Source organism: Corythoichthys intestinalis, chromosome 5 (assembly GCF_030265065.1).
Source record: "Corythoichthys intestinalis isolate RoL2023-P3 chromosome 5, ASM3026506v1, whole genome shotgun sequence".
In the NCBI taxonomy this organism is placed as follows: domain Eukaryota; kingdom Metazoa; phylum Chordata; class Actinopteri; order Syngnathiformes; family Syngnathidae; genus Corythoichthys; species Corythoichthys intestinalis.
In genome coordinates, this window is record NC_080399.1 from 41,892,752 (window position 1) to 41,919,835 (window position 27,084).

General features: G+C 39.3%; 2 protein-coding genes across 6 annotated transcripts in view; both read left to right on the top strand.

The window, feature by feature from the left end:
• The window catches only part of nt5dc3 (5'-nucleotidase domain containing 3), a 30,522-nt gene extending 21,870 nt beyond the window's left edge, over positions 1 to 8,652 (top strand). The window contains exon 14 of the mRNA XM_057837399.1: positions 1 to 8,652. Within this exon, the coding sequence (XP_057693382.1) occupies positions 1 to 256 (256 nt within the window). The 3' untranslated portion in view covers positions 257 to 8,652.
• Positions 8,653 to 8,780: 128 nt separating this feature from the next.
• Positions 8,781 to 26,837, top strand: parietopsin. Of its 5 annotated transcripts, none has more exons than XM_057835675.1 (6): positions 11,809 to 12,044; positions 12,609 to 13,010; positions 19,048 to 19,253; positions 20,552 to 21,071; positions 22,948 to 23,476; positions 26,231 to 26,837. In XM_057835675.1, exons 4-6 carry the CDS (start codon positions 20,677 to 20,679, stop codon positions 26,384 to 26,386), a joined length of 1,080 nt encoding a protein of 359 aa, XP_057691658.1. In that variant the 5' UTR covers positions 11,809 to 12,044; positions 12,609 to 13,010; positions 19,048 to 19,253; positions 20,552 to 20,676; the 3' UTR covers positions 26,387 to 26,837. The 5 variants fall into 5 exon arrangements, with proteins under 5 accessions (XP_057691660.1, XP_057691658.1, XP_057691656.1 ...); XM_057835673.1 differs by having other exon boundaries at positions 12,609 to 12,914; positions 20,557 to 21,071; XM_057835674.1 differs by lacking the exon at positions 11,809 to 12,044 and having other exon boundaries at positions 12,420 to 12,914; positions 20,557 to 21,071.
• Positions 26,838 to 27,084: the final 247 nt, after the last annotated feature.

The window sequence follows — 27,084 nt, forward strand, 5'->3', positions numbered from 1 at the left end:
ACCTCAGACCAAGGAGATGTTCAACCGTCACTTCGGGAGTCTGTTCCGCACGTACCACAACCCCACGTACTTCTCGCGACGACTCTCTCGTTTCGCTGACATCTACATGGCATCCATCAGCTGCCTGCTCAACTACGACTTCCAGCACACCTTCTTCCCACGACGAACTCCCCTGCAGCATGAGTCCCCCTTTGGACAAGGACAGTCTCCCCCTGGGCAGTTTGATCCACGGACACCTTCTTCACACAGGTGCTAAGGGTGTTCGCGTTATAGTAAGAGAAACGTGCTCTATTGTCTCCATGCAGAGTAATGGGACAATGCTTTTTAATCATAACAAAACATTCATCTTCATTTCTGTCCATTAAACTTGAACAAGGCATCATTTGCATTTAGATTCCTAACTGGGACTCGGCAAACTATGGCTAGTAGGCTACATGTGCACCATGTACTTAGCCTTGTATCGGTTCGTCAATCCAGCCCATCAAGCTTACGCTAATTTATTTAAGGATGAGAAAATATGTACGGGACTCTTCAGCTTTAGTATTATTTTTAGAAATTTCAAATAAGAATTTTGAAAATAAGAGTTATTTAATGGAACAAAAACTAGAGGACTCTTGAGTTTACTATTTTTGAATAAAAAAAAACAACTCAAGGCTCCTCTAATACAAGATCATATTCATAGCATTCATTGATTGTAATGCTCCGCTTATCCGCAGATGTGCTGGGGTCTATCCCAGCTAACTACAGGTGTAGGTGGAATACACCAAGAATTACTTGCCAGCCAATCACAGGGCACCAGGAGACACGCAACCATTCACGGACAAACTTATACCTACGGACAATTTGAAGTGGTCCATCAGCCTAGCATTAGTGATGCATTCTAAAAAATGAATACAAAATGACAAAGAACAATAGTTTTCAGAATAAAAGCCAATTTAATGCAACTAATATTACCCAATTCATTTAATATAAATTGCAAAAAAATTTGAAGTCATAGACTTCATTGAATTGATACAAAAAAAAACCCCAAAACAAATATAAGGTCGTTTAATATTTGTCACATCAAATTAGCAAATTTTCCTCCAAATACTGATCTTAGTTTTGATTCACTTTAGTTAAATATTCTTTAATCAGTGGATAGTAATAATAGTGTTAATTATATTTATTTGAAAAAATACAATTTAAGTATGATAGTGAATTATGATTCTCTTTTTAAAATAGCCTATTTCACATTATGTTTTAGTGTGTTTTCTTTTCTGCTACTCATCTACAATGACCTGGTCCAACTTTCCATTTAAAAAAAAAAATGTGGCTGCAAAAACTTGCCCATTTAAGTTCTAGATACAAGCTAGGTTCAGACCGCAGGTCGTAATGTACAATTCCGATTATTTTTGGTCATATCAAATCTTTTAGTGTGCCCATTCAGTCTGTTGTTGCATTTGTAATTGGTGCAAGAATTCCCATTTGGGAGTCTTGAGAGTTCAGACTGCAGACACATTCTGAAAAATGTGGCCCAGATCAGATTTAAAACCACATATGAAAGTGGCCTAGATCCGATCTAAAATTTTCCGCTTCCATGCGACTCGTCTTATTGAGACTGTCAAGAAAGTTCTTACTCGAGTCGGACAAAGGCGAAAACAATCGGAATTGGGTCACTTCATCCTGTGGTGTGAACATAGCCTAAAGGCCGAAACACACAGACTCCGCTGCGCTACGCTCAGCTCCGTTCCGAACGACGCAACAAATAAGTTTGTATTGTAGTCAATACGAGGTGGTCCACATGATCCGCTCAGTTCCGATCCGGATGGGCCTAAGTCCACCTCTCTGATCCGGCAAAACTAAAATACGTACGAGGTCTATTTTCTGGTCCGTCAACCTGCTGCCGGATCAAGCCCTACCATTTAGCACGTACCGAACAGGAAATAGAAAGGCAGCAATATCCAGTCTTTCAAAGTAAATCATGTTAATAAAAGTATTATGCATCTAATTTTAACCATATTTAATTGAAATTTACACAAAACAAAATGTATACAGATCATTTGCACGGGATATACAGTGCTCGTTTATCTCCAAACAATATGTTTTAAAATGACTAAAGGAAAAGACATTCTTCCTAATACTATTGTAGCGATAGGAAGTGCTGCATTGGTCATCAGCGTGACGTATTGGTGTTTTTGATGCCGCAACGCGAAGAGAGCGCGGAGGAAAAATAAACATTAAAAGTGAGCTAGACTTCTGTGCTGATTCATTGAAACTAGTGTTGCACCGATACCATTTTTTGGCCCCGATACCAATACCTGGCTGTGCAGTATCGGCCGATACCGATACCACCCCGTTTATATATATATATATATTTTTTTGTCCCCAAAGAGCTACATAATTGGATGTGAGATCATTGCTATCAAGGCTTTGTCAGGCTGTTGCTTACATTTGCAAAATAGGAAAAAGACTAGTACAAAGTATAATACTAGCCCAACAGTAACAAAGTAAAAATAAGTTCATAATAATGAACTCTGAATGAAATGAGTAAACTTTTTTAAACCTCTCAAAGGCCAAAAAGTGCAACTTTTTAATGAATTTATTGTCACATTCTGCTGCTGGTTAGATTGTGTTTTGTTGCTGGGCTGTTAGTGGGGGCGTTCCTGACGTCGCAATTGAATCCAATGCAGGCTCATCAACGCAGCATTTAAGCACGGGTGAGCTCAGAGAAGGCTGCCGAGATATTTGCTTTGCTGATCGCCATTTGACATCTCGCACTATAGTCTCGCGACATTTGCTTGTTACGCCCCTGCATTGTGTTTTTTCTGTTAGTGTGCTGCACTCATTTGTAACCTCTACCCTGTGCAGGTATTTGAGTGTTTTTATTTTGGCTTTTTGGCTCGCTGCCTATCGTCTTAGTTAACCTTCGAGTTTGTAGTATTGAGCTCCGTCGACCTGCTATCACGGACTCCTTTTGTTATTTCTACTATCCCGCGATCGCGTGTTATTTTTTGTTTGCAATCATTAAACCCTTGTACGTATCCCCCGCTTGTTGTCCGCTTCGAGGTCCAAACTTGTTTTCGCATTTGCGGACGCTAACAATTATAAGTAATAATAATTGACCACAGCATCCCGTCTCTCTATTAGCCTCCTTTTTTCGAGGGGGGGGGGGTCCCTTATTTCTATTTCTGAAAGGTGGCAACCCTACTTGGAAACAGTTCCCAAATTACTGCAGCATTTCTTTAAGTAAAAGACAAAGTAAAGTTGACGTAGTGAACTGACCAGAGATTGTTGCACCGGTCCAGCGCCCTTCCTCTGGATAGCAGTCCTGCTGTTGCAGGCTCAAACTTGTTGTGTTCGTTCACGTTTCGTCTTCAAATGTTTTATCAGGCTCGAGGTATTGAAACTGGCCGATTTAACTCCACATCTCGAAACTTTCAGGCCGCAAATCTTGCATGCATCCATTGATTTTAATTGACGGGATTTCTATTTTGAAATATTTCCCGACCGCCGCCATGTCGGCGCCGCCAAGCGGCCTTGTCATTGGTCAGGAGTGGCTATTGGCCCGTTCTCATTGGTCTGGAGCAGGGCAATAGCGATAGCTGCTTGGTGTTCACGTGTCATCACACAACACAGAGACAGAGTGTAGTGAGCGCCAGGAGAAAAAAAAAAAGGCTGCGGTCAAATGTTATAATAATGGACCGGTAAATGGTATCGGCGCCGTCTTTGTTGGTACTCGCCGATAACGACACCACCATTTCGGGCCGGATCGGCACCCCCTGCTGATACTAGTATCGGTATCGGTGCATCTTTAATTGAAACTAATTGCCCCTGACAATTCTTACAAGTGCTATACTATGTTTGTGTATGTGCGCGCGTTAGAGGCCCAAACTTTAAGCCCAAACTTGACCCGACCCGAATTTCGAGCAGGGTCGGGCCTAAAATGTCAATTATTACGTTCGGGTCGGGCTAGGCTTCTCTCTCGCTAACTTTTTTGTAATAAATATATAATTATATATGTAAACTAAAACAATGTATGGATGTTAAACTAACTTGTTATAAAATAAATAATTTGGATGAACAGAGAAGGCGTTGCATGGGAATTGTGAACAGGAGGCGCGCAGAACCTCTCCTTGTTAGAGAGGCGCGTCCATGTGAGCACAATATCCCACACAGAAACAAACTTTTCCAGCATTATTTCATTGTGTAAATGCATTTATAATGATTATAAAAATATGTAGACTATTTAAACACTTAAAAAATGTGCGTTTTTTTTTTCTGCAAACTCGGGGAAATTAAAATAAATGTCAAATGGGTTGCTGCATTTAATTGCCAAGGAAATGAAACATGAACTGTCCAGCTGATAGAACACACACACAAATATAATGAGAATGAATTTATATAGCTCTAAGTGTTTATTGAATATGCATATACAGTCTTGTCTAAGTGGGAAAATTCTTTACAAAAGACAGGCTTTAATTTGTTTTTCCAAGCAGTGCTCTGTCCATGTCTGACTGACGCATCGCATCCCCGTGCTCCTTCTCCTGAGTCCTCACAAATAAAACATAACATTTCGGATTCGAGCTCGGGCCTGCAAGTCAATTTAATTGATTGGGCCGGGTCGGGCTGGATTTTTTAGCTCTGATCGTACCTCTAGCACGCGTGCGTGCATATAGATTTGTAGGGGCGGGGGGTTGCATCCGTGGGTTATTGTGTGCTTTTCTGTGTGTTGAATTGAATTTAACTGTAGCTAAAGTGCATTGGCCTTTGTGCATTTTTGGCGTGTTTTCCCCCTGACAATACTGTCACAATAATGAACTTTGTGTTGATCTGATCACGTAGCTTCCTCCGTTTTGCGCATGCGCGTCTAGAGTCCGCGGGTGTATGGACCGCATGAGAGTCGTATGCTGTGGGCATTGGGCATCGCATTCGATCTGCATTGAATTTGTTGCGTCATTTGGAATGGAGCTGAGCGGAGCGCGGCGGACTCTGTGTGTTTTGGGGGTAAATATGTGAGTGTGTACGTATGTGTGCACCTGTTTCTAAAATGACTAACGTAGCTGCAGTCACACAGTCTTAAGGAGAGTCTGTAATCAAATCCTACAGGTAAAGAAAGGTCATATTCTACTATTCCAACTTTATGGCTTCCATATTCAAGCCGTGTGAATGACCACTTTTAACGACTTTAATACAACTCATATTTGCTAATCATAGGTTTGATTATAATTAGGGTTGGGCATCGTTTGAATTCGAATGGTTCCGATTCCACATTTCGATTCTGGTTCCAAACGATTCTCGATTCCGATTCTTTTAATAGACAGGGTAAAAAAAAAAAAAAGCAGTTTTATGTTCATTTCTTAACTTCTTTATTATTTTTTGAATTATATTCTTTTAATTAACTATACTATAACAGATATCAATCTTTGAACTTTAATATGGTAAAGTTTGTTTTCACAAGAGTGCACTTTCACAAAGATGTTTATTTTTCAAAAGCTCACCGAGAAAACATTTACACATATTCTTTTGCCTATGCTGTAGAGCAGGGGTGGGCAAACTGGTCCTCGAGGGCCGCAGTGGGTCCTGGTCTTTGTTCCAACTGATCTAGCACAGAGCTTTTAACCAATGACATTTCAATGGAAACAAGAAGCACCTGACTGCAATCAACTGATTGCACTTATAACACACCAGCTTGGTGAAAAAGTGTCCTCTTGATGGGTTGCAGTAAAAACCCACACCCACATCGGCCCTTTGTGGAATAGTTTGCCCACCCCTGCTTGAGAGTGTCTTATGCTGCAGGCATTTTTACATGTTATTGAGCTCCCACTAATGGGCTAACCTGGTGCAGAATATGAAACAAACAAAACAAAACAAAATATTCCAGATTAGCAGCGGGTACAGTATAAAATCAGAAGCAGTTTTTGTTGATGAAATTGATCATATCTGCCTTCTTAGGCAGTAAGCGTGAGCGTTCTGGACAGATAGTATCTCCTGCAGTGGAGAACACATGTTCACTGGCTGTAAATGAAGCTTGGATGCATAAATATGAGAGAGCGAGAAAAAGTCTCAAATATTACTTAGGGATAAGGTTGCTGTGAGCCGCTACGCACTTTGCATACAAGTACCTTAGCTGGGAGCTACGATGAAGCATTATTATAAATTCTTCTATTGATTATAATTTGATGTAGATGAGGCAAAATAATATGGATTTCCTTTTTTGTAAAACCCATTCTAAAACAAAAGATGCTTTTAATATTGTTGATTTTAACAGAGGCGGCAACGCGCTACGTAAAGTAGGTAGCTGCTTATATACCTGCATTAGCCCTATGTAATCATCCCATCCCATCCACCCACTCCGGGGTCAGGTCGTGTGGGCAGCAGAAGACAAGACGTAACTTATTGTTTTACTTACCTGGATCTGACTAGTTAGAGGACCGGTGCAGCGTGTCAAATACGTGGCACTCAGCTATGCACTACTCGGCACTTATATATGAAGCCGGAGGTGTTTAATCATATTGGTCGTGCAGCCACCTTTGCATGATACAGCTGTGTTGCAAATGTTGCACTGAGCTGACTGTTCGTTTTTCTTTGTGAAGTTGAGCAAAACTTTTGAACGCCGCCGCACCGTTGAAATCAAGTTGCAGTGCACGAACACACACTTCATGTGGCTTCTTCTTCGTGGTGTTTTTTTTCCCACTCGGCAGTCAGTGCACAGAAACATGGAATCGAAATTTAAAAAATTTGAACGGTTCCGGGAGCATTGGAGTGTTAGTCCTGGATCCCATCGGTGCAAGATGCCCAACCCAAATTATAATGGTGATTTTATTCGAAACTGTTGCACAAGAATGTACTGTACTTATAGTTACTGACCACTTTTTAACAGCTCGATGTTTGTATTTTGTGGGTTGTTTGTTGTATTTAAACTGGCGCTATTAAGGCTTATGAATTCAGCTCAGAGATTTGTTTTCATGTTTACCTTTGCAGAATTTGGTTGATTATATGTTACAATGATGCTTGAATTTTGAATTATTTGTTGGATTCTGAAGACCACTTATGTTTGTGTTGTTGTAGATTTTAGTTCTTAGCTCTTGTTTCAATTATTATGTGAAGGGCATACTCTGTGGAAAAATTACAATGATTGGTATGCCAATAGATGGGTTTATAGAGTGTCTTGCCATCCAGTTAGTGTCAAATTAAACAAATATGTGAACTGTTGTGCTATTACCTGCATACAGTATTTCTGAAAATGTGTTTGAGGGTGTTGGTGTTGGTTTTGATTTACACACACATCAACAGCCCAAAAAATGTCTGGGTTCAATAACAGTCATCTTCACTGTGCTGTTCACTTTTGGCATCATGAGACCAAAAAAATGTCAAAGATTTAATTAACAGTGCCAATGGATGTTATCACTGATCTCAGAGTGTCACAATGTGTCATCAGCAGGTTGCAAGAGACTGCACGAGGCGTAGAAAGGACAACTTAACTACAAAAAGTCCTTTAACTATTGCACAGTTGGAAATGTGTCCAAAAGTTGAGGTCAAATCACATTGGCCTATAAACAAATATCTTAAAAGGAGAAGTGTTAAGTAAAAAGACACACTTACAACACATACAAGTACTGCCGATGTCAAAGAAAAAAATGTCTCTATGACAACTCATATTAAAATAGGCTCATAAGTAGGATTGTTCCGATCATGTTTTTTTGCTCCCGATCGTTTTAGTTTGAGTATCTGCCGATCCCGTTATTTCCCGATCCGATTGCTTTTTTTATGCTCCCAATTCAATTCCAATCATTCCCGATAATTTTTCCCGATCATATACATTTTGGCAATGCATTAAGAAAAAAATGAATAAAACTCGGACGAATATATACATTCAACATACAGTACATAAGTATTGTATTTGTTTATTATGACAGTAAATCCTCAAGATGGCATTTACATTATTAACATTCTTTCTGTGAGAAGGATCCACGGATAGAAAGACTTGTAATTCTTAAAGGATAAATGTGACTTTGTATATTGTGACTAAATATTGCCATCTAGTGTATTTGTTGAGCTTTCAGTAAATTATACTGTAGCCATTTAACTTCTGCCCAAATGCATGATGGGAAGTGCAACCATGACTGTGAGTCGTGGTACCAATTGATATATCTTCTCTGCGTTGGGAAATAACATAGGGTGTTAAGAAAAAGATCAACTACTACCTTTGTTCCCCACATTGCTTCCCACGATTATTCTAATCGTTGGGAGAGGGATTGTAAGGCTTTAGCCATTTAACAAAAGGCTCCAAAGACTGCCAAAATTCACTCTACTCATGTTACGCTGCCTTTTAGCTCTATATACCATATAAGCAAAACGGCGCCATTATAGATTGAACACGACAATGCGTGAGTGGGTCGTGCAGCGCATGCGTTAATTGCGTTAAATATTGTAACGTGATAAATATAAAAAATATTGATTATCGCCGTTAACGCGATAAATTTGATAACCCTACCTTAAGCTTAAACTAAAGACTCTGGAAGAGTGTAACACATTATGTCTTCAACGTTAAATACAATTAGAAAACGATTTAATTAAAAAATATACTGTATGTATATTAAAAAAAAGGCATGTCGGCCATGTCCGATATTTTTTGCTGATTCCGATACTTTGAAAATGACGTGATCGGACCCGATCGATCAGCATCCCGATCGATCGGGACATCTCTACTCATAAGTCAGGCCACTTGCAAAAAAAAAAAAAAAAAAAACTTCCATAAAACACGTTTCATGTCTGCAAGACGTAGTCCTCCGAATCAGTTTTAGGTGACACATTGTTCAATTAGGATTATAGTTGTAGGTTTCATGTGAATTAATCTCCCTCCAAATCCTGTTAGAATCCAATTTGTGATAATGAGCAGAAAAGTCAAATGCATGGCAGATCAGAAATGATAAGACAAAGCAGCTTGGGGAACTGAGTGCACTTGCCACGCGGCCACCACTCACACCATGGACAGCAACAGCACGGCGTGGAGCTCGGAGGCCGAGGCACCCACCATCTTCCCACGCGTGGGCTACAGCATCCTGTCCTTCCTCATGTTCATCAACACGCTGCTGACTGTGTTCAATAACGGTCTGGTGATCGCTGTGTCCCTGAGGAACCCCACTCTGCTGCACCCAATGAACGTGTTCATCCTGAGCCTGGCTGTGTCCGACCTAATGATCGGCCTTTGTGGCTCCCTTGTGGTGACCGTCACCAACTACTACGGATCTTTCTTTATCGGAAGAACCGCCTGTGTCTTCCAGGGATTTGCCGTCAACTACTTTGGTGAGTGTGCGCTGCAAACATAACTGTTTTGCAAACATGGTACAATAGAGCTGTAGTGACATTTATTAATAAGTAAATATCAATTAATGAAGTATAAAAAATTAGATCTTCACTTTAGAGATTGCTTGGACATTAAATATCAAGTGTGTTACGTTACAAATTTATGTGAAAACCTAATATGCAAGAAAACGTGAATCTGGGACACTGGAAAGTAGGATGTAACATAAAATTCAACTAAATAAGCTGTAATCAACACAATCGCAGATCTTAACCCAATTTGTAATACATACAGGGAGCAGAACTATTAAATCTATAAACATATTCCCTTGCATGTATCAATTCTTTACATGAGTGAGAATCATGAGCTCATTTATGAAACAATTTTAACTTGTAAATTGTAGGCTCTTCTATCTCATTTAGTCTCACCCTTTTACTTTGGAAGCCCCCCCCGCCCCCCAAGGCATTTTTTTATCCCGTTTTTTTTTTCCCCCTCTGTTTTTTGGGCAAACACTGAGAAAGCAAAGAAGAACACATGGAGGTGCATGAGTTTTAAAATTCTTGCAACTCTGGTGATCAATAAAACCTTTTTAAGTTTTCGTTTGTGGCCTATGAGCAACTAGGCGACTTTCGCAGTAAAAAAACAATCCGGATTTATTATTTACATATTTTGCCAATGCGATACACACTTGATTTGTCATACAATTTGAACAGTACTTGCAATTTTGATTATTTAAAATCTGATCCAGGCCTTTTCTATACTGTAAACTATATGAATATGTTCTGGTTGTTAAACGTTCTTGTCACATTCAAACAAACTACACTTCATACAAAGGTAATCAATTATTTCAGTCATGGTGAACAAACCAGCAGGGTCTGTACTTTGGTTTTGTACTCAGCGTGTCAGGCATTTAGTCAACTAAAAAAAAAATGTTCAGATTTTATTTAACTACTACAATAAGGGAACATGTTTCTAAGTAAAAGTGAAAAATTGCCAGGAATAACTAAGTGAACTTCAGCTGTGTGTTCAGAAATAAATTGCTCTGCTGTATTACAAGACTAGGTGTCCACTTCCCTCCACAGGCCTGGTGTCGCTGTGTACATTGACCCTGCTGTCGTACGAGCGTTACAAAGTGGTGTGCAAACCAAGCATCGGTCGCAAGCTGAGCATGAGCCGCAGCGTCACAGGGCTAATTTTCGTCTGGCTCTCCTGCCTATTCTGGGCTGTGATGCCTCTGTTCGGATGGAGCGGATACCAGCCCGAGGGCGTACAGACGTCTTGCTCTTTGGCCTGGGAGGAGAGGTCATGGAGCAACTACAGCTATCTAATCCTCTACACACTGGTGTGCTTCATTTTTCCAGTGACTGTCATTATCTACTGCTACTCCAATGTGCTCACGTCCATGCGGAAGGTACTTCTCATGCTGTACTAAATAAGAATGCATACTTGTGTATTAGACTTTGTTAAAAGGAGATGTTGTGATTCAACTATTGTCCTTGATTTCACTGCCATTGATGGTTATAGAAGTAAAGTATTTTAACTGGGAAATCTGTCAGTGAATGTTTTTAAAATTCCCTGTAAAGTGACAAAAAATTTTTAAGTTGTTGATTTCTTTTAAATTTCTTGATCACTATCATTGAGCATTACATAGTTCTCATTATTCTCAGTGTCATTTTCAAATATGTATTCTATATAATCAAAAAATGTCTGATACAGGTAATTTAAAGGGACTATACGGGATTTTTAGCGGTAATTTAAAATACTTTTCTACTCGTGCTTTACTAATGCCCTGAGGAATACACAGAGCCCTGACATTTTAACTGCCCCAAAAAGCCCTTTTTCTTACCTTGAATAGAGTGACTTAAAGTCGAAAACTGAGCGAACACGCCCCTGTGCACACCAACGCGCGTCTCCCCGGTTGCAGCACCGTTTCACATTAGAGTGAAATTGCTCCCCCACCCCCCACGTATTGTAAATTTCAAATAAAAACTATGTCAGTTGTTTGTGCTATATGTTTGTTTCGGTTTGTGACGCAAAAATGATTGTTTGTGCCATTATTTTTTTGAGATACTAATGACTCCCTTATGGGTCAATCTGAGATCACCAGCCACCCTACATTGTTCTATTCGCTCCAAACTGGTCGCAAATATTTATGCTATGTTTGTATCGCAAAAAAACATATTTTTGGGGGGGGCTATTATGGATTTTGAGATAATAACATTTCATTTTTTAATGATGTGACACCACAGCCTAAGTATTTTTTTTTTTAATGACGAAAAATACTCACTTGCCTTTAAAGGCGTTAAAGTCTTAAGTGGCAAAAAAATTTTTTTTTTTTTTTTAATTACCAAAAATAGTCACTTACTCTTTAAGGGGGTTAAAGGTCTTAAGTATAAGCTTTTGAATAGCTGTCCACTGTTGTGACTACTGTGCCTGAATGGGTAATACCTATTATGTTGTAGCTTAGTCCTTAGTCCCAAATGTCAACTTTTGATGATAAGCATTTTCTTCCTAGTTAAATAAAAGTGTGGAGCTGCAGGTTGGCCATTCTTTGCAAAAGGAGACTGACTACGCCGTCAAGATGGTCCTGGCTATGACTTTGGCCTTCTTCATGTGCTGGCTGCCCTATACCGCTCTGTCTGTGGTGGTGGTATTGGAACCGCAGCTAAACATTCCTCCCTTGTTGGCCACCATGCCCATGTATTTTGCGAAGACCAGCCCTGTGTACAACCCCATCATCTACTTCCTCTCTAACAAGCAGGTAAGAGCAATGACCTGCCATTAGAGAACATGTAAATTCAATCCAATTTATTGAACAGGAATTTCTAATTTTATCTATTATCTAAAAACGGCTTTGCCTCTTTTGCGCCAATTAAAGACCGATTTCTGTTGGGAGAATGTTTTCTTTGCTACTGACAGGAAATGTATTGAAAAACACATTTGGTGTCCTCCATAAGGTGCCACTATCTTTATGATGATTAAATTTACAGTACTAATCAATACCAGAGTTGACTTTCAATTATAGAGCTAAATCTCAAAACAAAATTTCAATCACAAACTAAATGACAACACAACAAATAGCATTTAAAATAAACAAACAAGGCGTAGTGTTACAGTGTCTTTGGCATCTTGCAACGATGGACTTGGGTTTTTATGTATCAAACACTTGTTGTGAATTTTTCATCTAAAAAAAACATTATTGTCAAAAATGACGAATTGGATTAGCCCCAGACACTATAAATTCATGTAGTAGCTGTTCTCTTGCTAAGTCATTCCACTGACTGGCCTGTTTTCCATACGATAATTATTATCATTGTCCTGTCAGTTTCGAGACGCCACCCTAGAGATGCTGTCCTGCGGCCGCTACATCCCCCGTGGAACCACCCCTGTAGTCAGCATCAGCATGCGGCCCCTTAACAGGAGGAGCCAGGCCAGCTGCTCTAGCAGGATCAACAGGCACAGCAAGGTGCTGCCTCTGTGACAAGCCCCTCCCCAGGCCTCCTAGAACAAACTCACCGAGAGACCACCACAGACGCCTTCAACACCTTGGGGGTCTGGACAGGGAGAATGACAGCTGAGGAGCAGAAGGAGGACAAAGGAAGCAAGAGGAGTCCTTCTGCGGCACACTCATGTAATCCAAGACAGGCTGAGTGTTGTTTTCCTCACTTCGTCTGGTCAGTGACTGTCGCTGTAGAACCGTGAAGGCTTGAATTGGCCACTTCATTAGGTACAGCGACACTCACCAAGATTATCAAAAATTTTACGTTTATAAAAATTAATTGTTCTCTGTTATAATAATTTTTCTATAAGCATAATTATTTGACAGTGGTACACTGACTTGCAAGTCAGGTCATGACTTAGGTCAAGTATATGCATAGATACATAGATAATGCTAGATCAAGGCGAGTCTGCGGCGTAATTAACCGGCAGCCGTCTTGCATTAGGGGACTTCTCCGGTGGGTTCTGTTGTAATTGAGGTAAGGTGAGTGATTTTCTTCCCCTGAAATACTCTTAACAAGCTGATTTTTTAAATGAATTTAAAAACAGGTTGGATTATAACAAACCAGGATATGGCTATGTGATGTTTCAGGCCGGATATTAAAACATATATGTAGTAAATTTACTGCATTGCTGACGTAAAGCTGTTTGAAAATCGGTTGAAAATTGAGCAATATAGTGGTATTTTAAGATTGCGTGCTCCATTGACTATAATGCTATGTTTATTGAATGTGCACGATGAAAATGGCCGACATGTAACGATGCACATTTTCATTGGGTCACATCTTGCATCAGAAAGCTAGCTTCATACATATGATATCTATGGAATATTCACATTCTACATTTATGTAGCTGTACAGATACTGTAATTTGTCATGTACTGTATAGAATGAAAATGTGTATAATACCTAAAACTTGCCCTTCCAAAACCGTTTTTCTTTTGTATACCTTACAACCCTTCTCTTCCATCACATTTGTGTGTACGGGGGTGTGTAGGTGTGTGCATGTCTGCAAATGTAAACAGAAGTTCTCTTACCTTGATAACACTTTTGGCTTTCATCACTCCAGCCTTGTCCCAGATGTGTTCTAATGTTTACCCAGTGGCGAGAACAAAATAGCCATTTCCTGGTACTATATATACCAGTACATTTGTTACATTAGACATTATTGGTGCATTAAGAGATTTGATATGAAGCCCTAACTCTACAATGAGAACACATCCCATTACATTCCAATAACATTTTGAATTTTAACAAACAGCCTGGAGTGCTAGAAAACACCTTGGAGTGCATTTCTTTCAAAATTGCCTCGATCATGGTCGAGCCCCCAATTTTTTTTTTTTTTTTTTTACAATATCCAGATATTGCTAAACTTCTATGAAATACTTCTTCTTTACTGTATATTGCATGTGCTCATGTGTTATATTCACCCTTTGTTTTTGATCATTTTTGAGGAAACAAAAGAATGCGTTACGTACATAAGAAATCAGCGCAAGAAACAGCAAGCCCATTTATTATGAGTGCTGACAAAAAAAAAATCCTGACATATTTTACACTTTTGCATTTTTATTCGTATTCTTCTGATGCTTACATCTTGACCACAACTACAACAAAAAGTTTAAGTAAGACTTTAAGTTGTCAGGTCAAGTTTTAAGTCCTCACTATTTGTCCAAGCCAATGTTTTTTCCCGGAAATTTGGTCAGTGCTCTGATGAGGTCAAATTTGCCTTGTACACTGCGCATCTATCTGCAAACATGCAAACAAACTGCTAACATTTTGCACAGTTCAACACGCTGCTTGTCACTGTTTTGGAAACACTGGTATAGGTGCCTTTTAAAAGTGGGTCACTATTGGAGACCCAGTGTTGTATCACTATACTTTACTTTTTATTGTTGTTATTTTGTTGTTATTTTTACTTTTTTAAAATCTTTTCCATGTATTGTGTTTGTGTTGTTGTAACTTGGACCTTGAATCGGTTAATAAAATCTATCTAAACACAGCTCAATGTAATTTTTACATTTTAAATGAGAATAGGTTTACTGAATAAACTGAGTAATGGTACCTTGACTTATGAGTTTAATTTATTCTGTGACCAAACTCATAAATCAGTACAATCGTATATCAATTTTCCCCATAGAAAGTAATTGGAATGTCGTTAATTTACAAAATACAATCCAATGTTATTGGCTTTAGTACACGGACATCGCATTGTATTGTATTAAACATATTGAAATAGAATGTAAGGACATAACTTAAGTTTATCTAGTGTGAAATGTGTTCATATTGTAACATTTGTGTGTTGGGTTTGCATTTAAGGTTTGTGTGGCTTCTTTGACATCTTCGCTGGAGTTTGGTTGTCAAAATTGACTGAGTGTGAGCATCTGGGTGTGTTTTGTGGCCCACAGCAGCTCCGTTTGAATGTATTCTTTCTTTAATTTTGTGTTAAAGGGTTTTTCAATAAATGGCTACAAATGCAATGACTTCCCAATAAATAGAAATGGCTGACTTCTTCTTCAGACTGTACATATATACATGGAGGGGTGGATCTTGAAAAATATTTATGGTGTGGCGAGAGGGTGGGCAGGAACTTTTTGGTGAGTGGCAAATATTTCATGTTGGCATAATACATTATTGAATCTTTGGAAAATAATACGATCTTCTACGACGATCGATTCAAGGGCCTTCAATCAAGTTATACAAAATTAAGAACACAATTAAAGCAATCCGTTCAAATTCACCTAAAGCAATTAAAAATACGAATCAGCTCTGATGTGTATGACAGTTTTGTAATGAAACTATTGAATTTTTTGTGCTTAACAAATCGATATATTGAACCAAATCGATTCATTGTTACACCCCTTGCGTCAACATACGGCAGATGTACATACATACTAAATCAATTTACTAAGAAATCATGTTTGTAGACACTAAATAAAGGCACAACTGACATTTACAAACTGATATAGAAATATTTAGTTCCATATAATATTTATTATTATAAGGATCCTTATATATACAATACAGAAATTACAGCATTTGCCAAAATTTTAATGATTTGTAAAGGTGCACATCTAAACAACATTAAGTTGTCTATAACAGTTGTCCCTCACAGTTGAATTCGACTGTTTCCATGTTCCTCAGCAAAATATTTCACAAATGTATCTTAATCCAATGGGTTTTCTTTTTTTTTTGCTTTTGGATTCAAAGCTGAGTACAGCCAAACTGGATAGTCTTTTTTTTCTGTCATAGTAGACCGCAAATAAGTTTTAATGAGCCTTAAAGATTAAAAACTCACAGGATGCACTACTGATGGCTAAGACAACTGCTATTTTGCAAAACCTGAATAGCAACAGAACATCCTGAAAACCTTTTAACCTCATTTTTTTTTCTACCACCCTTGCTTTTTAAAGAAAATAACTTGCTACTTGCATCACCTGTGTCTATCAGACTCTACGACAGTGTTTTTTGAACCACGTCACACCTTTTTCATAAAATAAGTTTATAGTCCCGAAGCAAACCATCAAACCCCTACTACATACATACACACATACATACATACTCCCCTCGATTCAAAATTATTCAACCCCCACTGCAGCATAGTGTTGTAGTATGACATTTATTTATCTATTCATTTCTTCTTCGTTTTGGTGCAAATGAATGTGTTATATTTGTACATAATATTTAATTAAATTCATCCACAGCACTTTAATTGGATCAAATCTTTGCAGACTTTGAAAAAACGGCAAATATTACATCATTGTCCAAAAACTCAATACTGTATCACATAGTCATGAAATCAGCAATTTCCCCCACAGTGGTTACTTTGTGTACATTTTTCTACGTATTATACCCTGCCTCCTGCCCGGTGTTAGCTGGGATAAGCTCTTGCACCCCGCGACTCTCGTGAGGATAAGTGCTACAGAAGATGAATTAATGTATATCTGGTATGCTGCCGATTGTGCTGTTACCAAATTACCAGCATCTACTTAAGTCTTTTATATTTTTTTGGTAACTGAGTGACTCTCAACTAATAAATTTAATTACCACAGAACTAATAACAGCATCTTTACTCGAGCACAATTCTTGGATACCCTTCTCACTTTCCGTGACGTTTGTGAATAATGTGTCCAATATAATATTTTGAAGAGATCAAGAAGAAATAATGCATTGTATTGATGTAATCCCAGATTTGCAGTTGAGTCGGTAAGCTTGGCGTCCGAGGCAAAGAGCATTTCACACTTTACCGGCAAACAGGATTATGCAATGTCGCGCCGTAATCCTCCAGCCCGGCTTGCCTTCATTACCTCGACCCGTTCAACAAGCCCCATCTGGCCAAGCTTCTCACCTTTGGATGGTCAAATGGAATAGGCAGCTGTTTACTGGCTTTGCGATTAAGAGTGCAACAAAAATCCTTTTTATTAGGTGAATGAAAGTGCAGTGGAACTGTAAAGTCGACTTTATGAAAGCCAGGTGTGTATTTGAAATAGAGTGTTTAGTTTGTACTTAAAAATATTCATTCTAAAACCAATTCATACATGCGCCCACAATCTACCATCTGTCTAGCCAACCATCTTCCCTTCTGTGCATCCCTCCTTCCATTTTTGCATCCTTCCCACTTTTAACCCATCCTCTGTATACTGTACAGTATATCATCCAGCCATTTTTCCATACACTCATTCATTTAAATCTAGATTATCCATCCTTGCTTTACATTATTAGCGTTGTTTTTGCCCATATGATTTATCCATTCATCCCTACATGTATCTTTTTGTTCATTCATCTATTCCTCTTTACATTCTCTAGTCCATACATGACCCCTCCCTTTTATCATCTATTTATCCCTCCTTCTAGCCTACTATTCTTTCAACCATTCATAAGTCCATCCATCCAGCATCATTCCTTATACATGTCAACATTCTCTTTATCAATTACCCATAAATTCATTGTACACCTTTTCTTCTGTCTGTCTATCCATCCATTTCTTCTGTCATTTGTACTTCCTCCAATTGTCCTCAGAGAAATAGTATTTAGATTTCATTATTCATAACCCTATTTTAGTGATTAAAAACAATGAAACCTGTATGAATAATAACTTATAAAGTACAATACGGTGGTACCTCTACTTAAGAACGTCTCTACATAGAGAATTTTCAGGTTAAGACACGCCTCAAAGAGAAAATATTGCATCTTGTTATGAAAGAAATGTCAGGATAAGAAAGGGAAAAATACAGAATGGATGGTACTCTCAGCTCCCAGAGTTTACTGAACGTAAAATACTTATAGCTGCTCTGCTATTGGCTATTGCCTAGCATTGCTGGCATCCTACTGGCTAAAAGGGACCTCTACTGTATGTGTGTATCCAAGTGTCCTCTTCATTCGCCCCTAATGTTCCAACAGCTTTACTTTACAGCTTTTTCTTTAGCTGTATTAACTTTTTTTCTTTACTCTTAGTTTTTTACATCATGCACAACTCTGATTTTATGTTTATTGTGCAATAATCTAATTGTAACATGTATTTGTTACAAGTTTTAATGCATTTTTATGCATTATAAAAAGTTTGTGTTTTTTGGAGGGGATTTGCAACGGATTAGGGCAAGAAACTACTTCCAGAACCAATTAATTTTCTAAGTAGAGCTACCACTGTACTGTTATTTCACACGTTGCAACCAAGAGTTGCAAAAAGGCAAAAAAAGCCAAAAGTGTGACCAGAAAATTAATAGGCTACAGCAAATCCTCAGAGGGCCAAATATACGTCAACTTTGCACTTAGTGTAGGTTAAGTACTCTGCGCTTGTAGAAGCTATATACCTGATTTGTATATGCAGTAGCTCCCCTTGCACCACCGCAGCCTTCTATTAAGCTTGAATAATGGTGTAATCCTTTTTTTTATGCTGGGAAAAAGGAAACGACTCGAGATTGATTATACAGCTACACAACTGCTTTCAAATGAATTTTTATTTTTATTTTTTTATTTAACTATGCTGTGTATGTAATTGAAGTGAATGCCAAGAAATCCCGTGGGGGTGATGGGATGATAATGAATAGGGGCGGACACGTTGACAAAATTAGCCAAGCTCCAGGTGAGCATGCTGCCAAGCTTCTCTTTGCTGAGACAGAGAAGTAAATACTGTATGGCACGCAATATCTGACTTAACATATTAAAGCTACACCAAATGCCAAATGGAACCTGATAGAAACTGCAGCATGAGTGAAGAGCGTATCCAAACGGCTTTCCTGGTGGCCAACTGCTTGATTTTGATCTCCACAGCAGTCGTGGGGGTGGCGGCCAACGCCTTTGTCGTCCTGGCCGTGTGCAAGCAAAAGAGTCTGCAGACGTGGACCAATGCCCTGGTGGTCAACCTAGCAGCTGTGGACACCCTCCGATGCGTCTGCGATTGTCCCATACTCCTCGCCGTTCTGGTGCTTGATAGTTGGCCAGGTGCCAGCACTTACCACGGCTTGTGCGACGTGCAGGTGTCCAAGCTTTTTTCTCTGATGGTCTGTCAGGTTGTTGGTTGGTCTGCCCATCCGTTTGTCAGTCCAACTGCTTTCTGTCATAGTTTTCTCTATCTATTGAAAGAAAGCAAGAAAGACATTTCTTTCTTTCTTTCTTTCTTTCTTTCTTTCTTTCTTTCTTTCTTTCTTTCTTTCTTTCTTTCTTTCTTTCTTTCTTTCTTTCTTTCTTTCTTTCTTTCTTTCTTTCTTTCTTTCTTTCTTTCTTTCTTTCTTTCTTTCTTTCTTTCTTTCTATCAATGTATCCATCTGTCCCTCATCGAGCCATCCTCCCATCTGTCATCCGTCTGTGTCTTATTATCTATCCTTTTCTATTATCTTATTCCATGTTCTCTTCCTCCATACACTCAATAGCACCACAATTGTCATGGTTTGGGTTTGTGGTTTATCTTCATATTCATTTTGGGTTGTTCCCCTGTCTTGTTATGTATTGCGGTTTGGTCGTTGTGATTACCAATGCATGTCACCTGTTGTCTGCATGCTCCTTGTGTGTCCAGCCAGTCAGCTTCCCCCTCTACCTTTCTGTTCTCAAGGTTTATATTGTCTCGTTAACCCTGGTCTCTTCTCGTTGTGTATTTAAGCTTTCTGTTTCAGTTCACTCCTTGTTGCATCATTGTCAGAGTCATGTGTGTTTCCTGTGCACTATCCATGCCTTGTTTTCATAGTAAGTTTTGGATACTTGTGTTTGTTTGCCACCTTGTTTTAGTTCCCCTGCATTTGGTTTGCACTTTATTTTTGGATTTTGGCAATTTTTTTTTTTTTTTTAGCACCGTTTAACATTTTTGAGTTTTACGCTGCAACCCTGTTCCATGTCTGCCTTGTCCCCCTGCTCCACTGCATTTGGGTCCATCTTTCCACGCTCCTCGCCTGTTCGCCCGAGTCGCACATGATAATGACCTTTTCTCCATCCATTCCTCCCTCCCACATGATCAATGTTTGGCCCTCCTATCTGTTCTTCCTATAATTCACCCACCATCTATCAACCCATCCATTTGTGTATCCATCTATTAATTTACCCCCATCATCCATTGATTGGTCCATCCCTTCATCTATTTATCTATTAATCAAACCATTCATTATTACATCCATCCACTGTCCTTCTTATCATCTACTCAGTCTCTGGTCATCCATTCACGCATTCTTCTAATATGTAGTTTTTTTCTTGTCGGTCCGTCGATCGATGGATCCAATCAATCTATTTATCTATCCCTTCATTCCATCGAACCGTCCCATACTGATCCATCTTTCCTTCTGTCCAGCCCAGGTGGCCTCTTTCTCCTTCGCCTGCTGCGTGCAGCTCTCCACGCTGGCCTGCATCAGTGCTGAGAGGTACCTAGGCGTGGCCCGGCCCTTCCAGAGCAGTAGGAGACGGTTGCGAATCGCCATGTTTATCTCCCTCACATGGCTCTCGGCTTTTGGGGTGGCCTTCTTGAGCCTGACCTACACCAAGGACTCCCCTGTGCACATGAGGTGCAACAGTTTGGCGAAAACACAAACATCTTCATATGACACCTTTGGGATTTACATCCTGTTCCCACTGTGGGCATCTTGCTTTGGCCTCATCGTCGGGTTCTACGTTGGGATCTTTGCCGTTGTCCGTGCGCACAATCGCAAGATATTTGACAAAGGCATCTTCCCTGTTTCCAATAGAGAAAAAACTGAGGGCAAAGTAGAGGACAGACTCAATGAGCCGTGTACTTCCCAGTTACAACAAAGTGAGGCCGAATCCCCTAACGGAGACTCCAATTCGGTTCCACTGGCCCCAACAACATCCATAAGGTATGTTAATTCAGGCTTTATTTTCTTAGCACATTCGTGGCTGTGATGGTCCTGTTTGATTTTGTTATCTTCAGATTTTATCAGAAGAAACCATGCAACTAAACAAACATACACAATTAGTTGATATGGACTGGTACATGCTGGTACTCATACAACCCCTAGCAAAAAGTATTGAATCACCAGTTTTGGACGAGCACTAACTCAGACATTTTACCATGTAGAACAAACTCAGATAAAAAGCTTGAAAAAAATAATGAATTACTTCAAAAGTGCAACTCTTTAGCATTCAGAAACACTGAAAGAAATGAATAAAAAATATTGTGGTGGTCAGTAAATGTTACTTTTATAGAGCAAGTGCAGGGATATACATATATATATATATGTATATATGGAATCACTCCATTCTGAGGAAGAAAATATGGAATCATGAGAAAAAAACAAAGAAGTAACAATCAAAACACATCTCTAGTATTTAGTAGCACCACCTCTGGCTTTTATGACAGCTTGCAGTCTCTGAGCCATGGACTTGATGAGTATTCTTTATGAATTTGGTGCCAACTCTCTTTGATTGCAGTTGCTAGATCATCCTTGCAGGTCGGAGCCTTGCTGTGGACCATTTTTTTCAATTTCCACCACAGGTTTTCAATAGGGTTGAGATCTGGGCTATTTGCATGCCATGACATTGACTGGATGAGTCTTTCTCCAAGGAATACTTTAACAGTTTTAGCTCTATGGCATGATGCATTGTCATCTTGACAAAATGACAAAAATAACAACATATGACAAACATATTTTTAATCTAAGGCTGTCTAAAATTTCAGAGTAAACTTGTGCATTTATTGAAGATTCAACCACAGCCATCTCCCCAGTGCCTTTGCCTGACATTCAGCCCCATATCATCAAGGACTGAGGGAATTTTGATGTTTTCTTCAGGCAGTCATCTTTGTAAATCTCACTGGAACGGCACCAAACACAAGTTCCAGCATCATCACCTTGTCCAATGCAGATTCTTGACTCTTGACAAGGTGATGATGCTGGAAATTGAAAAAAATGGTCCACAGCAAGGCTCCGACCTGCAAGGATGATCTGGCAACTGCAATCAGAGAGTTGGCACCAAATTGATGAAGAATACTCATTAAGTCCATGCCTCAGAGACTGCAAGCTGTCATAAAAGCCAGAAGTGGTGCTACTAAATAGTAGAGATGTGTTTTGATTGTTATTTCTTTGTTTGTTTCTCATTATTCCACATTTTTTTCCTCAGAATGGAGTGATTCCATATTCATTTCCCTGCACTTGCTCTATAAAACTAACATTTACTGACCACCACAATGTTTTTTATTCATTTCTTTTGTGTTTCTGAATGCTAAAGAGTTGCACTTTTGAAGTAATTCATTATTTTTTCAAGCTCTTTATCTGAGTTTGTTCTACATCAGGGGTGGGCAAACCGGTCCTCGAGGGCTGCAGTGGGTCCTGGTCTTTGTTCCAACTGATTCAGCACAGACAGTTGAACCAATGAGTTTTCAGCAGAAACAAGAAGCACCTGACTGCAATCCACTAATTGCACTTTTAAGAAACCAGATTGGTGAAAGGCTGTCCTCATGATGGGTTTGAACAAAAACCCGCACCCACTGCAGCCCTTTGTGGAATAGTTTGCCCACCTCTGTTCTACATGATAAAATGTCTAAGTGAGTGCTTGTCCGAGACGGGTGATGCCATACTTTTTGCTAGAGGTTGTACATGCTGTTGTGAGTCAATTTTGACGTGGGCCACGAATAACCTTATGATAATTGTGTACATGAAGTTATGAAAAATATTTGACTGTCTCTTAGAAATTGTAACACAATGTACGGAAATGATTCTATGTCTTTTGCAACAGGGAGGAAAAAAGATTGAGTGAAAATGATCCTCGTATAGGACTCCAATCCACTGTGGTGCTAGCTACTCAGAAAGCCGATAAAGCACAGAGTTTAGAGTGGAGCTTCATGGAAGCTGGAGCGGAACCACCAAATGGATACGAAGGGGCCGCTGTTAAGAGCTCAACCACAAAGCCATGTGAGCTGGGGAGCAATCATGAAGCGAAAAAGCAATCCGGCCAGCGGGAGACACATGACAAAGCACCTTGTGAAGTGAAAGTAACAAGCATTAATGTGTGCGCCTCGCTGCACGTGACCGATCCTGTTGGGCCAATCGAGAAAGGTTTGTCAGTGGCAGTAGAGAGCCCGAACATACAAGGTGCTGTTTGCATGCTGCCGTCCAATACCAGCAGGGAGAGAAAGAGCAAGAAGAAGGAAAGCAAGATGGCCAAACGGGCAGGTTACATCATACTCACCTTCCTTGTTTTCTGGATGCCGCTAGTCACCACCATACTCATCAACTGGATAGTACACAGAAACAGGAACACACAGGTCATCTGTCCACCGTCTGTCTGTCTGTTCTGAGCCATCTGAGCCATCTATTAATTCATCCATTATCTGTTCATCTGTCTAGCCATCTATCAATCCATCCACCATGTGTCATACCTGTGCAAATCACATTTCTGATGAAATACAAGGGTTATTCAAAAATTACCCACATATTCTTCTACGCATAAAGCACTCTCACTTATGTTTTTGGCCTGCTTAGTGGCATTGAGATCAGTCACGGAACGGCTCTTGATGACTTCATTTCCTGGCGTGATGAATCCTTTCCTTAAAATGAATTTCTTGAAGACAAAATAGGTTCGTATTGACGTCCTGCCCCAGTCCCTCCCTGTCGTGTCATTCATGACCAGCCGCTTGAACAAATGTGCAACTTAAAGGTTCTTGGCACTGTAGTCGATGAAAGACTGAAATCTGATGTGAAAATGTGATATGCTTTGTTAAAAAAAACAGGTAAGCAGTAATTGTTATGCATGAATTCTTGCTAAATTCCAGGTTGACAATAGTGTAATGAAAATGTTTTAGTCATTCATCTCCTTCTGCATGCTTTTTTTTCCTTTTTTTTTTTAATGTGGAAATCTTGCTATTAGGGAAAAGAATTGTATGCACTTCTTGCAAGGTGGCTGGGGTAAATTCCAACGGCCGGGATTTGGTTTTAACAGTCAGATGCTCAGGGACTCCTGTGGGTCCTGGTTTTTGTTCCTGCCGATCGAGCACAGACCGTTTAACCAATGAGGTTTCTGCTAAAACATGCAGCACCTGACAACAATCAATTGATTACATTTGTAAAACACCAGATTGGTACACATGTGTCGTCCTGTTTTGTTGTAAAGAAATCCAGCACCCACAGCGGCCCAATGTGGAATAGTTTGGGAACCCCTGATATAAATAAAACACGTCTCCTGAATCAGAAAGACAAGCTTCTTCCCTCTGGCCTTCGCCAAACTGGCCCCCCAGCAAGTAAAAATCGATACAAATTCCCCTTAGTGCCTCTCTCCATCCGGGCTATTAACACTGTGTTTATACTATAGCGGTCGGGTTTTTATCTGCTTGTCGCTGTAAAATGTGCACTGTATTTTAATTATATATTCAATTAATTGTATACAATTTGACTAGCTCTAATTTGTTTTTTGTACTTAATTTGACCTAATTCATTTGATTTCTTCCTTTATTCTCCCCATTTGCCTGTTCTTAAATTTTATTCATTTTTATTACAGATTTTGTGTATATTTTGAACAAAAGCACGCCAGTACACACTTCAATTAATTATGTGTCTGTGTATTTGGCGTATCTAAAGCAGGGTACTGTTATTAATATTATTGTTGCTGTTGTTTTTGTATGTATGTACATATGACCTGATGCGAAACAAATGGCCCTACAAGGGACATCTAATAGGTGAACTTTCTACCAAACACTGAATTCTGTGTCACATGATTACAATCAATTGATCTACTTGTTCGATACATATATGATTTTAAACGTTTTGTTTTCAGTTGATGAAAATGGCCGCGTCGCTGGAAATGAAGAGCAACACGAAATTATCTGATTTTTATATTGAGAAGATGCATGTGGGGCAAAATATGCTAACAATACGCTACTGAAAAGTTTGCTGTATAATTAGATTGAGTAGTTAAAAAGTAGCTGGACAAGTGTTAAAAATGCAGAAGGATGTCCATCAACTTTCACCAGTGACGAGAAGATGAGCAAGCTCAACAAATGATTGTGGCATAGAGAGGCACATTATCATTTGAGTTAGCATGCTCTTTGCAAATTATTCATGGATCTGTCCATCAAATCATTCATGAAGAAAGAAAAAAAATACTAATTGCGCTAAAAACAGAAGCGAGAGTGTACCATACTTATTGAATGTACCGATAATTTTTGACTCACCCTTGTATATACAGTATATAATGAAATCAATTTTATGTCATTTTTTTGGTGCATATACTCATACTGTCTCTTAAAGGTCCCCTTCTCCCAAAATTCAATTTCCCTCTTTTTTTTAATGGCATTACAGAGGCCAATATGAATGTTTGACCTGGCTGAAGTTTGTCATCTATGCAGTTTGTCAACTGATTTCAATCAACTGAAAGTCACACAGCTCAAATTACCGGAATAGATTTGAAATGGGTGGCCTTATCGTGCAAGTACTTGTCCATGTTGTGCTTGTGACACACCCATTTATCACAGGTGAGATGGTAAGGCTGAGCTAATGGCATTTCGTCGCACTTATTGTAATGACAAATAAAACTGATAGATGAGAGACAACACAAATCACAAGTACATTCATGTGCAAAGCTGCCAAACTCGGATACATTTGCAAATGGTTCCAATTTAATTCAGGGAAAAATCCTGACCATTTTGGAACCAGAATTGTGCTGTAGTTCAGCACATTTCATAGAGGATGAATTAAAGAGGAGCTTTCACACTCTGCTGGAAGTGTATTTCTGTGTTTGGACAGGAGCCGGCCATCTCAACTGCCAGGACAAAATAAAACCAAACGCCAAAACAAAAAATATAACCAGAATAGCTTGAAAAAGAACATTTGGGACATTTTCAACAAAAATTATCTTAGAAACACAATACAACGACATGAAATGTCATTTAGGAAACGAATGTTGAAAGGGGACCTTTAACAGCACATGAATTCTTCATTAAATGTTCACTTGAGATGCAACTGAAATCAACGCAGTAAACTAAAAATGGCATTGATGGCATTACTGTATGTCTTGTGTGTTCCAGAATGCGACAATGCAGGAAGTGGAGATCCTGACGGTGTCCATCGCCTGCATCACATCACTAAGTAACCCAATAACATATGCCGCAGTCAACCCTCACTTCCGCACCGAGTTTTATCATCTTAAAAACATGCTCACATCCTCTGCACTCTGCCGTTAATGTTTGTCTTGCCATCCATCAAACGCCAGTTCAATTAGTTCCGCAGCATTCTGGAGTGGGAGGCCCATTAAATGTGATCTAATATAAGGCTTGTTGCATTGTGTGTGTGTATGTGGGTGGACGGGGGGATTGAATCAGCCGGGAGTGAGATAATAAGCTCTGCAGGAGAGTCTCCAGAGCCACTGAGGTTGGTACCACCCGCTGGTTTGTTCAGGTCCAGACATGTCCTTCAGTACTTCCGCCATTATTGTAATAACTGGTTATAATAACTCGCTCTTGTACGCATTAACCTTCAGGCCTTTTGTAGTTTCTTCCCTCTTAGCTTGATTTTTCTCAGTTTGTTCAATGTGTGTGTTATTTTTTTTTTTAATCGGCTGTTACTTTTCATGCATGAAGTTTTTAACCAACAACTGTACTGAATGGTATTAACTTTCTATATACATATATTTATCCTCAGTGCTGTACATCCTTCTTTGTTTTAGATTAATATTTCTACAGCAAGCAGGATCTGTCATATCTTCAAGGTCTCATATGCCACTATTTTTTCCTTTTTTTTGGGGGGGGGGTGGTGGTGGTGGTAAAGTATTTTAAAAACTTTTATGTCTTTTCATTGAAAATGCTGAGTCTACTCCTTTATACTATATCACAAATAGTTCCGGTACCACTTTCTATAGTGGTGTGCAAAAAAATCTATGACT